This window comes from Fusarium pseudograminearum, chromosome 1 (genome assembly GCF_000303195.2).
Source record: "Fusarium pseudograminearum CS3096 chromosome 1, whole genome shotgun sequence".
Taxonomy (NCBI): domain Eukaryota; kingdom Fungi; phylum Ascomycota; class Sordariomycetes; order Hypocreales; family Nectriaceae; genus Fusarium; species Fusarium pseudograminearum.
In genome coordinates this window covers 1,282,933-1,298,364 of record NC_031951.1, presented here as the reverse complement: position 1 = coordinate 1,298,364, position 15,432 = coordinate 1,282,933, and the positions used below count along the sequence as shown (strand labels likewise).

The window sequence follows — 15,432 nt, the reverse complement described above, 5'->3', positions numbered from 1 at the left end:
TACGCCAACGGGAAGACAAGAACCTGTCCTCGACACAATAGGTAAGGGCGGGAGACAATGTGGTGGTCGAGAGCTATGCGCCACGTATGGCAGGGTTGTCTTTGGCTTGCTAGGTTTAATGACGCGAGAATGGAGTGATGACTGGATAGAGTTGAGAGAGAAATTCAGTGAGGAATACACATCGGGAAGAGGGCTCAAATATAGTTGCACTTGGGGGAGCAGGGATAAGGGGAAACATGCAAGCGAGTTATCTCCAAGACCAAGACCAAGACCAAGACCAAGACCAAGACCAAGACCTGGTCATGGAGTATTGGACAATATAGAATAGAATCTATTCAACACCTGATTGATTGTCCTGACGTGGAGCTGTGATGGGTTTCTACAGCACAATAGTACAATCAACAGCAAACAAGATCGTAGAAGAATCCCATCTATCCGCACAGGGGAAAAGGGTGGGTGTGTGGGAAACATGTCATGCATGGACCCTGGTTGAGACTCTATAAGCCATCATTTCCCATGCAACTACAATAGCTCAAAATAGGATGAATGGATCCTCCGGCCTAAAAACTGACTCCAGTGTACGGATAGAATGCTGTAGCCCATTCACTCAGAGACAAGCCAAGCCACCAACAAAGCTCATATGTCACAAGCAGCTTCCCGAGGTTGTCAGGGGAGGGTGTGCCTGAGGGAAATGGAAAAACTCAAGTGTGTACAGCCTTTGAGCCTCGATCAAAAGCAACGTTCGTCAGGGCAGGTTTTGTTTCTTGTCCGTACACAATGTGCTCTTGTGAACACTTGCTCAAAAGGCTGCTGTGGACGTGGAGTACAACACCTTCCTATACACGCCCCCTCCACGTCGACTGAAAAGGGCTGAAACCAACGCGAGGACCACCTCAAGACCACGTCCATGGAATGGGATGAGCTCTAGCACCGGATAGGGCAATGTTAGCACGCAGGGATAGGCAACGACACGAAACATAGGTATTAGAATGTATGGGTTCTGATCGTTAGTGAGATATTGTTGCCTATTGATGGACACTGCGGATGGTTGCATAGCTATTTATTTCCTTGTTTAGCAAGCACTTACAGGTTATGAATTGCCTGTATTCAAACGATCGGATTTATGCGGGTTTCCATCTTGACAATTGATATCTCAAAAGGTTGTGAGCTTGCACTGCTGTGTAACCATGTTATGTTGCGTTCCGATATTATGGTGTCCTGCTGAGGTATTCAAGCACAATGCGAGACCGAAGAGTAACACAAGATGGAACTTGTGCATTTCTACATGCCTACCTGAGTACCTAAGTACAGAAACTCTGGCATAAAACGAGTGACGATCCGAGTGTCATAAATGATCAGCGCAGAGACGAGTCAGATATCTCACATTGGCGTAGTAGTTGCCTACCCGGGTTAAGGAGTTGACTGCAGGTAGTTCCTCCCTTGCTGAAAAGTGAAAACTGATCCAATCGGCAAGTGCTCATCGGTCAAATTGTGAAAGCAGGGCGTAAGAAGGCAGGTTGTTGGCCGGTAGAAAAGCGGAAGGCGTGAAGTGGCTGCTGAGGCGTGGCTTGGCGGCTTGCAGCTTCCTATTGTCCTCAGAATGCGCTTGGTATTGTTGTCCCATGCCCTGCAAAGTAAGGCCGTAGTCCCGACCGACTGGGCTGAATCGAGGCACCGGCCACGGGTGACACCTTCCGTCTATTGCCCTCTATTGAGGCTCACTTTTGGTTTAGCGCCCGTAAGACAGACCCGCCTTCCGCAACCACCACAGTGTCATTGAGTCGCCTCCCTTGCAACTTTTCCTCTTCAACTTCAACCAACACACGGATAAATGCACCCTTGAAAATCGACAATAGGAAATATACATTCATTCATGAGTACCTACCCACCTTGTCCATGCTCCAAAACGGCCACACGCCATCCATCATCCCGCGGGACACCACCACTCTTCTTATACAAACAAACAATGCACTCATCCACACCCACCTCACAATTCGCCGATCAAATCTGCCTCTTCCGTTGGACTTTCCAACAATAACAAGGCAAGACTCATGTCTTTGTCACTGACTAATGCTTACCATGCCACTCACCTTCTGGTGTCCGCTCCTCCCGCATAACCCAAAACTAAATCTCGGGTTTGTGACGACTGTCAAACCATTGCCCCGGTGCTTCTGTCTATTCAAGCTTGGGCCTCTTCACATCCAACTGATTGCACTTTTCTGCACTTCTTGAACCTTCAGCGCCTAGTCCATGGTTACCAGCAGAGTGACTACGCTATAATGGCGTGCCGAGACGGTCTTCTTCTGGTCCAGCCTGCTGGGATTCGAATGCTAGGCCATGAATGCAGGGTATGCTAGCCCCCTACCTAGGTAGTAGCTATTGCAGGTACTCAAGATGTTGTCCCCTGCCAGCTAGCAACGCCATGGGAAATAATATCTCGGTGGCTAATTCACTACGTACTCTCCGTATCAAACGCTTTCGGAGAACGGCAAGAGACCGTTTCGTTCTGTCACATTCTTGTTCTGGTGGTACAGAAAGACATAAACGGCTATCAATCTCTACCTCAGTCCTGATACGCCTGCCGATACTAGCGGAAAGAACCCCATAGCCTTTCGTCAACAACTGCCGATGCTGTTGGGTGATCAGCTTTCCTTGATTGTCGAGCCCCATACGTACACTTTCTATTCTGAACAAACAATGATGTGTACGTGCGGTGAGAAGGATATTTGTCATTTGGCTTGGCATCTCGTCAGTTGCGGTCTTGTTCCGACATGGTCGGAACGCGCTTCGTTAAAGAACAATGCCTACAACATGTTGGCTCTTATTTCCTCGTTTCATGACATATATCCGGGATGGCACACCCCCTCCTGAAAGAGCTGTCTGGATGACTTCCTCCTCAAGGGGTGAATAAGTCCATCCATAAACTTGCTCAACGTTGACATCCGAACACCTGGACCAACAAGCAAACAGTTCTGAAGCTTCCAAATATATCTCAAACTCGGATCATGCTCGTTAACTCCATGCGTGTACAAGACCTTTCCATTGTGGCCCACCTAGGGCATGAACATGATGACTAGAGAAGAGCCAAATGTGCAATCAGGCTGTTTGCCTCATTTCTACCAACCTGCTATTCTAGAGATTGCACAGCCTATCTCCCGCCATGGTCGGGATCCAAAAGTCTGCCAATATTAATTAAATTGTCTGTGATGCATAACCAGAGTCATCCTCTGAAGTGCCGGGCCGGATCTCGCTGGAACAAGGAAAATATTGGTACGATACCGATTCTCTGCTTTTACCTTGCAACCATCGGTTGTAAGTGCTTCAGCCAAGTCAGTGCTCGGATTTCCACGTCCTACTCCGTGACTTTACACGCTCCATACTGTTGTTCAAATGTCATGCAGGTCCTGGTCATCAGATTGCAGAACAACTTGACAGTTGACCAAGACGACGCAGAATAAGTTACTGATCAACCTTGAGAAGGTTCCACCCACCAATTTGTCACTCACTCCTAACTATCACATCACAAGATGGCTCATAATATTTCACCAAGTTTGTTCGTTCTCGGTCTTATTTCGTAGTTGAATAGGTATGCGTTTGTCCGTGCTTAATGCACGCAGGGCTGCCTAAATGCTGCTTTATTTTGTCACAAGACACCAACATATGCAGTCTCTTTTTATGTGCTGAAGCACTACGTATGCATGGTGTTTGTCTCAAACCCCTCAACAAGAACGTGAGATCACGCAGGGAGAGTTCTGAAGAATAGGCTATCGTGATATATTTTGTCACATTCAAGCAACTTCCGCAACTCTCGCTGCAGGTGAGATAAACCCTGGCAGCCAAGTGCATATACGTTTCAGCCTCAGGAGAAACCCACCCGGGTTCCAAGGACAGATGCCAATAGACAATAATCACTATAGCTATCCAGAAGATCCCTTCTAAGAAGAGTCAATATGATGTATACCGCCCTTGCGTGAATTCAAGAACCAGCACACACTAGAAGAGTCACATCGTGCACTCCTAGCCAGCCTCTTGCACGCCTCGCGCTTGGAACTTGAGCTATCCGGAGATAATTCTTTTCACGATGTCTCACAACTCAGCCGCATGTTTACCTGCTACTGGCCGGTTAGCCTTCCCGTGAATGGACGTTGGAATGAGCAATGGCAATTTCTCAGAGGAGACCAACGTTGTCAGACGAGTCTTCCGGAAGAGGGCGTTGGCCTTTGTCACGTCCTCGCATCCTCTACAGAGACCATTTCACGACATAATGAGCAGTGAGTGTATGGGTGTGAGGAAATAGCCTTTCCTTCATTCTCCGCGCTCGCTTCATTCTACTTGTGGAATTGTGCGATTGGCTCCTGGTACCATGCAAGACCACCTCTGCTGCAGGGTTGACTTCCTGGGTGCCACCACAAGCCACTCCAAGACACCGCATCCTCTTGGCTGGCTTCTTTATCAGAGTTCTCTATACTTTGTACTTTGCTACAACGCGATCTGGCGAGCTCACTCGGGTGTGCAAACCTTCCGAATCATGAGGCATAAGAGTTGAGAGAAGCAGAATCAACATGCAACACGCCAGACTAGCGGTCCCCAAACACCTTTTCTGCATATGCCTTTGTCTATGTGCGTGGTTGACAGCTTCCTGTCCAGGCACAAGCCCGCCTCTGCTACTCACAATTACTGACGCAAGCCTGGGCATCTAAGTTCCGAATGGAGTAAACCCGAGTACTTTGTTGGATTGGCCGAGGTCGAGGTTGAGAGTTTACTCAACAGAGAGCTCTCAGATCTTGAATTGACAGTTTGACTCGGGCTACATACAGCTTGGTGAGGTGAGGTTGAGTAAACGCTTGGTCAATCATGGAAATAGCTGATGGATAGGTGTCATGATAGGAAGAGTATACAAGATACCCGACCCGTGGCGTTGCCACCAATACCATGACCAACTGCGTGAGTATGAGAGTTTCGGATTTCCGTTTGCGGTAAAGGCCATCATGACAACCCCCATCCGGCATCGGAACTTGATTTAAGGGATCAGAAAACAACATCACAAAAAGAGAGAGATTAACAGGTATTCCCGTAGTAACTTGTTTTCTTTCTTAGTTCTAGCTGCCGTCTGCATTCGCAGCGACTGGGCATATCTATCAGCCCATTAGAATCCTTCTATCATTCAAAGATCGACTTTCTAATTAGCGATCAATCCAACCTCCACCACGTCCTGGCTGGTCTCGCCCGCCTACTGCATCAGCTCGGCTAGAAATCCTGGAAAGAAAAAGATGTTGAAGTTCTTTCGTTTCCTCGTCAAAACGCCGCCTTCCCATCGGATGCGTCGTCTTTTTGTCATTTCCCTTGTCGTGGTATCGTTATAATGCAAGTCTCTTTGACTCTTCTTTTGATTCGCCTCACAAATGCAGGTTTGCCCTAAAATGTCTTTGTTGAAAGACGCCCACTCCATGCCTGGTATATCGCGAAAGAAATCTCCACACCCGTGGAACCAAAATAAGTTTTGGATAGAAATCATAAACAAAACAAAAGCCGGAAACCGACCGTCCTCCCTTCCGGTGGGAGATACATAGGTTTCGTTGAGAACCGTACGCCGCCTTTAGTTGCTAAATCAAATGATTACACATCTGTTGTGATGTATGCATAGAGCTGTTGAATACTCTTTTTGTGGTTTGATATCATGTCACAAGACAGCTTAGAACTTAAGCTCCTTGGGCTTCTCCCAGCTGAAGCTCTGGTTGGTACCGAAGTGACCGTTCTTGGCGGTCTGGAGGTAGATGGGCTGGTCCAGGTTGAGCTCACGGACAATGACACCGGGTCGGAGGTCGAAGTTCTTGCGGATGATCTCGACAAGCTCCTCGGAGGTCTTCTCAGAGGTGCCGTAGGAATCGACGTAGATGGAAAGGGGCTCAGCGACGCCAATGGCGTAAGAGAGCTGGACAAGAGCACGTCGGCAGAGACCAGCGGCGACCAGGGACTTGGCGATCCATCGACCGACGTAGGCAGCAGATCGGTCGACCTTGGAGAAATCCTTGCCGGAGAAGGCACCACCACCGTGGGCACCCCAACCACCGTAGGTGTCGACGATGATCTTTCGGCCGGTCAGACCGGCATCACCCTGGGGACCACCAATGATGAAGAGGCCAGAGGGCTGTATATGGTAGATGGTCTCATCACTGAGGTACTTGGCGGGGATGACCTTCTGGATGATCTTCTCCTTGATCTCCTTTCGGAGCTCCTCGGTGGTGATGTCAGGAGAGTGCTGAGCAGAGACGACGACAGTGTGGACGCGCTGAGGGACAACGGCACCGTTGTCGTGCTTGTACTCGATGGTGACCTGAGTCTTGGTGTCAGGTCTCAACCAGGGGAGGGAACCGTCGCGGCGAGCAGCTATACATCTTGTTAGTACGGTGGTCATGGTGAGTCAACGGATGGGGCTATAGCTGGGGGGAGCCATAGCTCCAAACGTTGACTTGGTCGGAATCCGCTAAGGACTGTGTAGCAACTTACCTGACATTGCGGCGTTGAGCTTGTGGGCGAAGAGGAGAGTAAGGGGGAAAAGCTCAGGGGTCTCGTCGGTGGCATATCCGAACATGATACCCTGGTCACCAGCACCGAGCTGCTCAAGAGCCTTCTCGTAGTGGAGACCCTGGGCGATATCAGGGGACTGCTGCTCGATGGCAACGAGCAAGTTGCAGGTCTTGTAGTCAAAACCCTTGGCAGAGTCATCGTAACCGATGTCCTTGATGGCGTCACGGACAACCTTCTGGTAGTCGAGCTTGGCCTGGGTGGTGATCTCACCGAAGACCATGATCATACCAGTCTTGGTAGCAGTCTCGCAAGCAACCTTGGAGAGGGGGTCCTCGCGAAGGCAGGCATCTAGGATGGCGTCGGAAACCTGATCGGCGATCTTATCAGGGTGACCCTCACCAACGGACTCGGACTGAGAGATTGTCAGTAACTGAAACGAGTGATAAACTGAGTCCCAGCGCAAACGGGTCTATAGGGTCATGTGGCCTTAGGCGTCGGCTTATCCGACGCTGAACACAACAACTGGACCTGTTTGCGCGCGAGCAAGCTGGAGAGTGACCTACAGTGAAGAGAAAAGAACCCTCGTTGTAGTGCTTCCATGAAGCAGGGTCGGCGTGGACGCCATTGGTACCGTTGGAAGCCATTGTGAAGATTGGGGTGAAAGGAAGTGAGGGTAGAGGATGCGGCTAAAGGTGGACAGACACGGGGAAGTCTGACTGTTGGGTGACGAGAAAAAAGGAGTCACTAGAGGATGCGCTGTTAGATAAACTGGCAACGCAGAGCGATTGGGATTGCGGGCTTACCTCAGGAAAAGTGGTGATTAAGGACGGAGAAGATAAAGGAGGATGAAGAAGGGAAGAGCGAAAAGAAGGATTGAGCGGGAGTTGAAGTACCTTAAAGGAAAAGGCGGGAAGGAGGGGATGTGCGAATACGTTGATGCAGGCTTTGATATGAGCGAAGTGGGGGGTGGGAATTTTATTTGCGAAAGGTCGGAGAGAATAGGTCGAGAGGTTTTTTTTTTCTTTCCCTACACTTTTTTCTCACTGGATGTATACATTCATTTCTAGCCAATCTCATCCGAGACTCGAACAATGACTCGGTCTTTCACCTACTCGACAGCTATTTCTAAGTACCTACTGAACAATGCCCAATGCTACGGTAAGTTTTACTACAGTTTTCCCATGTTGGGAACACTCAAAAGGCGGGGAGCGACAAAAAACAATACTGCCAATGCTTTTTTTCTGTTGACCGGCCGTCGGTCAAAGATCTACAGGGCGCCCGAATCATAAGGGTACTTTGCTTTAGTATGAGGGGTTAGCGTGAAGCTCAGGTACACATTTTATCGCTGACCAGGCTTTCGGTGATTGATACCCTGGACGTTAGAGGGGTAAATGACACTTGGCTGGGAGAAAGGCACCTCCTCCGGAAGCCGAAATTTGTAACCGTATTGCGCCATCGCACCTGCCGCCATTCAACCCGTGCTGGAAGGTACATACATACAAACAGTAACTTGCACAGGGCGGTGCAGTCAATCAGGGTAGGTGCTCCTTACTCGTACTCGTCTCCCCCGCTTCCCGCCTGTCTAGTATTGTCTATCCCTCTCCCATCGTCTGACTTTAGGACAATCCGTTGGAAGGAACAATGGGTCAAGAGTTGCCGAACCTATCAGCCTCAACCCATGCTGAAATGATCCTTGGCCAATTCCCTGACTGATTGGCAAACACGTGCACCATATCCGGAGAAAATGCCTAGTGGTGAGTGGGTGATGATACCTAACTTTGCAGTCATCATGATAGCCCGAGTCTCGGCATGATAAAGTAAAGTTGGTACATGGCGGGGCCGAAGGGAGCTGCACCAGTTGAGGTACGACGAAGGGCATCCATGAGAAACAACTTTTTTTTGGCTCCCGAGTAGGAGGGGCAAAAAACTTGGGAAAAAAGAGAAGGAAAAAAAGAAGGCGAAAAAAAAAAGACTAACAATATACCCGAACTTTTACCCCACCATTCCAGAACGTGCCAAAAGTTCACCATAGAACAAGCTCGTCATCATCACCACATCTACCTAGAAGAAGTACATGCATCTCATCGATATCCGATATCCAAAGTCATATAGCCGGTTAAGCCTAGGTTATCCTATCCCGCATACATACACATATCATTAACCTGTTGTTGATATCCGTTTCCAGCCTGCGCCTGTCCCTTCAAAGTGGAGCTGCTTAGAAACGGTGCTGTTGGATTGCAGCTAGCTTCAACCCTGGAAGCTCGCAGGTACGGGCTGTACTGACTGCACTACACTGTACCTAATCCATCGCATTTTGTCCCCTCCCTTGTCGATTTCACTTAGCCTGACGAAACAAAACACCAAATCGCATACATCACCACCTCTTCAAGATGAGCAAGTTCGGTGCTATGGTTATGGGCCCTGCGGGCGCAGGCAAGGTATGTAGACATGTCATTTCATTTTGACTCAGAATGCCTACATTGTATTTCGCTTATTCGCCTGGGATACTTTACCGCCTATTCTTTTTCTTGCCATATCACTCTCATCATGTCGCCTCGAATCGCGTGCTTGGGTCACAATATCCCCAACGTTTATTAAAGCGCCTCAACTGACCTCGTATTCGTGTCACGTCTAGTCTACTTTTTGCGCCGCCCTCATCACCCATCTTAACCTTAACCGCCGTTCCGCCTTTTACATCAACCTCGATCCCGCCGCCGAGACTTTCGAACATGAGCCCGACCTCGACATCAAGGAGCTCATCTCTCTCAAAGATGCCATGGAAGAAGTTGGCCTCGGGCCCAATGGCGGTCTTATCTATTGCTTCGAGTTCCTCATGGAGAACCTTGACTGGTTGACGGACGCTCTCGAGGGTCTGACCGAAGAATATCTCATCATTATCGATATGCCTGGACAGATCGAGCTGTACACCCATGTTCCCATCCTGCCGGCTCTTGTCAAGTTCCTGTCTCAGCCTGGATCTCTCGATGTTCGCATGGCCGCTGTTTATCTTCTCGAAGCCACATTTGTCGTTGATCGCGCAAAATTCTTCTCGGGAACTCTCAGTGCCATGAGTGCCATGCTCATGCTGGAGGTGCCGCACATTAACATCCTGTCCAAGATGGATCTTGTCAAGGGCCAGGTCAAGAAGAAGGACCTTAAGCGATTCCTTACTCCCGATGTAGGTTTACTCGACGATGATCCCGTCGAGCACACACGCCGTATCGCAGAGGGCCAAGATGCCGAAGACGACGAATCAAAAGCCCCCGACGAGAAGGACCAGGTTATGAAGGGTGCCAGTTTCAGACGGTTGAACCGCGCGGTGGCTGGCTTGATTGAGAGCTTCAGCATGATCAACTATCACAAACTGGACGTGGCCAACGAGGACAGCGTTGCTGCTATCCTGAGCTACATTGACGACTGCATACAGTTCCATGAAGCTCAAGACCCCAAGGAACCTCACGACGAGGAAACTGAAGAGTTTGAAGGCTAGGGAGAGCACGACGGGGAAATTAAATATGTGTAAGAAAAAGGAAATTTGTGTGGTATCTTGATAGTAGTATTGCATAGCGCCGGCGTTACTGGTTGCTTTTCCATAATCTGAGACTGAAAAGAGCTTGGATAGACAGACGTGTGCCCTCATCTCTCTCAGCCTTCCACCTCAAAACTGACCCCATTTTCCAACTTTTTCGTCACAAGTATGATAGCAATGCCCTGTCCTATAGATGGTGTGCTTGCTGTAATGGTAGATGCTATTCATTGTTCGGTTTTCGTGTTTCTTTGTCGTATTCCATCTCTTTGGGGTATCCAACCAATTTCGTATCGTGTGCCAGCCAAATAATGATCGCAGAATGACTGTAGGCCGCACAAATTTCATCAAATGGAGTGTTTATCTGGACCGTCCCGAGGCAGGACCTCTTGTTCCAGCCATGCCCTGCTGTGCCTCGTATCGGTCGTACTCTTGCAGCCAGACGTCCTTGATGACAGCCAGATATCCCAAAATCCTGGCGCCAATGACGGTCATGTCCCTCGCGCTCTCAAAGACACCGCGCTCCCATATCCACGCTGCCAGGGCAAACATAAAGGCCCATGTCATAATGCGCATCGCCATGCGTGTCCACCACATGAGCAGACGACGGATCCAGTTGAGGATGATGACAACAGTGGCAAGCACGAGCAGCGATGCAATAACACCGACGAGGCCTTGGTTTTCGGCGAGTAGGATCATGACACGGTCGAGTATAGGTTCGACGATAGGCGTAACTGTGTCGATAACGTTCTGCGCCTGGACAAGGACGTTGCGCACGACAACCTGGACTGGCGAGCGTGGGCTAAGGATGTGTTTCTGGACGGTCTCTGCGAGCTCTGGGGGCAGAAATGAGGTGATAAAGTGTGTCGCCATGCTTGGTGAGTCAACGGAAGGCATTTTGTTTTGACACTGATAGTTGATGGCGGTTTTCAATGTTAGGGTTGTAGGTTCAGGTCAAGGTTGATGTTGATGTTGATGGTGGGGGAAATGTTTGTTTTCGTGACTTTTCTGAGCTAATGTCCAGGGTAGTCGTAAGGATGAAGTTGCGGTCTAAGATGGGTAAGGTGAGATGGAGATAAAGAGGAGCAAATTAAATACCCCTTTTGTCTCTTTGTCTTAGCTGAACCTGTAATTTGCTTGAAACTTCCTTTTTTCATGCAATATGCACTGATGAAAGGTGTTGTGATGTGTTGAATGAAGTTGACATTTGTCATTAAGCTTCCTTTGTTCTTGTCGATCATTAATTCCAGAACCTTGTACCTGACGTGAGCCACTGGCCTCTTGTATTATCATTGCCTTTCAGCGAATCAAGATGGAATTTAATACTCAATGTAATTTGAATATCTGACAAACATCAGCCCATCCTCGTTTCCCCCCATCACATTAACATGACGATAGCTTCTGTTTACAATGGTCCCTGTAAAAGATTTCAACTCTGTCACATGCAAAACATGCAATCTAAGCGAAAGATCTATGCACGGACCATCACCCAAGAACGGCACTGGGACTCATTAATAAATAAGTAGAAGAGAAAGTATATAAAGTAAAATGTTGTATGTTAAACGTAATAGGCATGGCAGTGAATATGCGAAACCCCCTCTTGGTAAATATGTACAAGAAATGAAAGAAAATCGCTAGACTTGACGGGTATCGAACATAAACCTGGTCTGATCCAAGACAGGTCTTAACGCCACCTAGGTGCTCTAAACCAGAGCATCATCATCTGTGATATGTAATATCCCCTCCGTGCAAAGCGCCAAATACGTTGTAGTAGAAATGTCCCATCTTTTGAGCCGCCACCCAAGTATAAACGTCAAAACGGCCGTTTTCACTCATCAAGACCTTCGAGTACGCGCCGCGCAGCATCGATCCTCCTGCGATACATGCGTGCCTCTGATCCGGCTCTCGACGACTCTGTCAAACCAAGCACGCACTTGCCGAGACTGGCCACAAGCCTCTCTACCAGGATCTGACTTTCCTTGTCAATCCCTTGCATAGGCGACGCATCGCCATCCCTGTTGACTGTCTCGATGCCGCCCAAGGTCGCTGCTTCGTTCAAGAGGCTTGCAGAGATCTGCTTGAGCTCCGAGTCGGGTGATCCTCCAGGAGTGCTGCTATTGGGAGTCAGAATCCCATTGGCCGTCTTGGATTTGTCCACCAGGGGAAAGCTTCGGTTCGTCCCTGTGGATCCGAAAGACGGCATAGAAGGGCGATGGCGTGCGTAACTAGCTGCACTGCTGGCAGGGCGATGCACTACCGTGCCACGTCGAGGCTGTTGCTGCTGTTGTTGGAGGTCGACCGAACCGCTCCTGGAAACAGCTCTTCCTTGAGGGAACTTGAACCCCCCAAATGTTGTTCGCTTCCCACTCAAAGGCCCTTTCATACCCCCTTGAACTTCCACAACAGTCTCAGTCACATTCCCAAAGGTTGAGTTACGGCTCGAGCGACCCTCGGTCGCTGTGGTGAAAGAGTTGAAGGATGCCATGGACTCAACACTCGGCCTCCGTTCGTGGTCAGAATCAGAGTCAGTACCAGGAGCCGGAGTGATAACGGGCCCACGAGTTGTCTCGACGGAATCATCCGAGCTCACACTGCTCCAGCTCCCGCGTCTATGGTGGCTCATTGATCCCATTGCTGAATGGAGGAAGAAGTGCTCGTAGTCGAAAGCGTCTTCGCGGTCCTCGTGAGACACGGGGGTTTGAATCGCATCGTGGTAAGACGACTCGCCACTTTCGCTTTCAAAGTCCACAAACTCGTCGTCCTCCTCCTCCAGGTTGTCATCATATCCATCCGTTTGTTGATTGTATTGAAGTTCTTCCTTCACTTCCTCATCCTCTAGTTCCAAATCTCCCTCCCATGTTTCGCCGTCGTCAATCATGTCGTCGTTTTCCTGCGCTTGAGAGTCGTTTTGAGGACCGAGTATTTCGTCCACTGGAGCAGACACCTTCGCATCCTTGGTCGATGTTTCACCTGGTGGCTCAAGAGCGTCTTCGTACTCGATATCTGCTGTCTTGGCTCTTTCCAGCTCTGAAGCTCCCTTTGTATCCTGTTTGGGTGAGATCTGACCATCAGGCTTCTCACCAGGAGTGTCCGCATTCCACGGTGCTTGCCAGTTAAGCGCATCAGGCGTGCTTTCTTGCGATTTCCTAGACTCTGGCAATGCCTGGTCCCATCTCGAGTGCGTAAACGGACTAGGTGTCCTAAGGCTCTGCAAACTACGTCGCTTCATACTGTCGGCCCGTGCCTGCTCCTTGAGACTGGAAATTTTCCCTCTCAAATCTTTCATTTGGTGCTTTAGGTCGCGTACCTGAGCCACTGATGGAGACCTGGGTATATCGGAGTCTGTCATGGACCCAAAAGCCGGGCTGAGCTGGCTATAGAGGTGGGAGCTGCGTCGACTATTCCCAGGCATGCCGCCTTCGTCTTCGCTCAAAGCTTCCATCATAGGATCAAGGGCGCTTACAGGGCTTCTCTGAGATGAAGCGCCGTAGCCAATTCCCAAAGCATCTGCACTTCTTGAAGAAGTCAACGGTTGACGGTAACCCCCGGCAGCCCCCAGGGCACTGGCAGATCGTTGCGGAAAAGTTGGACTCGCAATCCCATTGTGAAACTTGTTTTCGCTTGTATTCCTAGAGTGCCCTTGTACTGAGCCTGAGCCTAAACCTGCACCAGACTCTCGTAAGGATGTCGCAGGCCGCGCGATTGAGGGAGACGGCGTCGACCCATCGGACGTGGGAGAATACAGAGAACCTTTTGCTCTGTAGAGATTTCCTTCCATTGCCTGCAGAATTGTCAGCAGCGTCTACCGGGTCTCAGAATCGAAACGTACCGTTAATCTTTGCTTGGCATTGGCCAGAATCTGTTCGGCCCTATCACTCAGAGAACTGGTCGAATAGCGTTGGTTTGAGATGTCTTCGATACGAGGTACGCGCACAGCCTTGGGTTCTCGCGCAGAGGTTCCCTCGACATAGGACGATGCCATACTCTCTTCGTCATCGCCCTGGAAGTCAACATCGTCGACGCTAACAGCATCGTCAAAATCACCAAATTGTGCGCCACGGCCGTGCGACGTTATGGTGCTATTAGAGTCGAGTGAAGATTTTCTTTCACGTTGCTGTATTTGTGACCTTGGCTTGATGCGCGATGCGCCCGCAGTTGGTGTAGAGCCTAGTAGGTGATCGTCGTTGCTGTAGACAGATAACTGCGCCGATCCACGCCGTGCCCCCTTTCCCACAACACTCTCTACTTCCGTCACCTCGCCAATATCGGACAACATGGTTCCATTTCCATATATGATAGGGGTCGGATGAGAAATAGGCCCGGCGATAAATTGGTTCTGCGAAGTAGGGAGATGGAAGTGCATGTCGGTGGTTTGAGCATTGTCCCACATGGGGATGTGTGGTTGTTGTGACAGCTGATCGAAAGCGGCATCGAAATCATAATCGGGCAAGATCATATCAGGATTTGTGAGAGTAGGTGATCCAGGGATTGGCCCATAGTTGGATGAAGAACCGGAGCCTGATTTGCCATGGCGAACATCGCGACTGTAATTTGGAACGGTTTGCGCCGCCATGGTTATCGTAGTGAACGCGGTCGAATACAAGGAGAGGATCGATTGTCTGAAATGGCGAATGTTCGGTCAATGGAACTATGTCTTGCCTCGTTTCGTTTCGTTTCGTCTCGTCTTGTAGCGCGCCCTAAGCGACTGGCGGGTTTTTGGGACACCTTGACAAGCCCCGAAGTAACGTTCGGTCCCAATTCGGCTGCGCACGCGAGCTGGCTTGCAGAAGGCTTGCAGAAGGCTTGTTGCGTTTCTTGTTTTCGAGGGAATGCGACAGGATGGTGATTCGACAGTTGCAGCGGTGGTCTAGATGGCGAGAGTCTGCCAGTGGAAAAGCAGCAGGTACTAATGTAGGTATGTAGCGTGGCGCGAAAAAATTAGAGCGGTAGCTGGCAACCGGGAAAGGAAGTCGATCAGACAAAGGAAGGAAGATAGTCGAGTAAGGAGCGAATGAATAGACGAGGGGTGAATTAAGAAGGCCAGTAGATCGATGTATTGTACAGTAGGTAGAGAGCGAAGGCAAGGTTCTAATCGCAAAAGGCGTAGTTAGCCAAAGACAAGGACCCGATTACATAGGCATATCCAATACGAAAGAACGGCCTTTCAGAATGAGTGAGGGAGAGCATCCAAAGTGGAAAAGCAATTGAACCTATGGGTGGAAAGAATGATGGTGATGGACGTTGGGGTTCCCTTATTGGAATGGATCGCAGCTTGGTACGTACCCGTTTAATTGAGCTCGGCCTTGACACTCAGACCTCTATGCAGCTTCTCCACAGATCTTAAATAACAACAGCATAGAATGGAGTCTGCCTGTAGT

General features: G+C 49.6%; 4 protein-coding genes across 4 annotated transcripts, besides 2 other annotated features; 1 reads left to right on the top strand and 3 right to left on the bottom strand.

Annotated features, from left to right (window-relative positions):
• Positions 1 to 5,692: 5,692 nt before the first annotated feature.
• Positions 5,693 to 7,172, bottom strand: FPSE_00084 (uncharacterized protein; the record flags this gene model as incomplete). Its single annotated transcript, XM_009253204.1, has 3 exons — positions 5,693 to 6,387; positions 6,508 to 6,940; positions 7,092 to 7,172. 3 exons carry the CDS (start codon positions 7,170 to 7,172, stop codon positions 5,693 to 5,695), a joined length of 1,209 nt encoding a protein of 402 aa, XP_009251479.1.
• Positions 6,474 to 6,508: a repeat region.
• A 1,746-nt stretch (positions 7,173 to 8,918) lies between the features above and the next one.
• On the top strand, positions 8,919 to 10,018 carry FPSE_00083 (uncharacterized protein; the record flags this gene model as incomplete). The annotated part of the gene is made up of 2 exons (XM_009253203.1): positions 8,919 to 8,966; positions 9,164 to 10,018. The coding sequence occupies 2 exons, from the start codon at positions 8,919 to 8,921 to the stop codon at positions 10,016 to 10,018; spliced, it is 903 nt and encodes a 300-aa protein (XP_009251478.1).
• A 396-nt stretch (positions 10,019 to 10,414) lies between these two features.
• On the bottom strand, positions 10,415 to 10,951 carry FPSE_00082 (uncharacterized protein; the record flags this gene model as incomplete). Its single annotated transcript, XM_009253202.1, has 1 exon — positions 10,415 to 10,951. One exon carries the CDS (start codon positions 10,949 to 10,951, stop codon positions 10,415 to 10,417), a length of 537 nt encoding a protein of 178 aa, XP_009251477.1.
• Positions 10,952 to 11,882: 931 nt separating this feature from the next.
• Positions 11,883 to 14,627, bottom strand: FPSE_00081 (uncharacterized protein; the record flags this gene model as incomplete). The annotated part of the gene is made up of 2 exons (XM_009253201.1): positions 11,883 to 13,835; positions 13,884 to 14,627. 2 exons carry the CDS (start codon positions 14,625 to 14,627, stop codon positions 11,883 to 11,885), a joined length of 2,697 nt encoding a protein of 898 aa, XP_009251476.1.
• A 79-nt stretch (positions 14,628 to 14,706) lies between these two features.
• Positions 14,707 to 14,743: a microsatellite.
• Between the last annotated feature and the right edge of the window lie 689 nt (positions 14,744 to 15,432).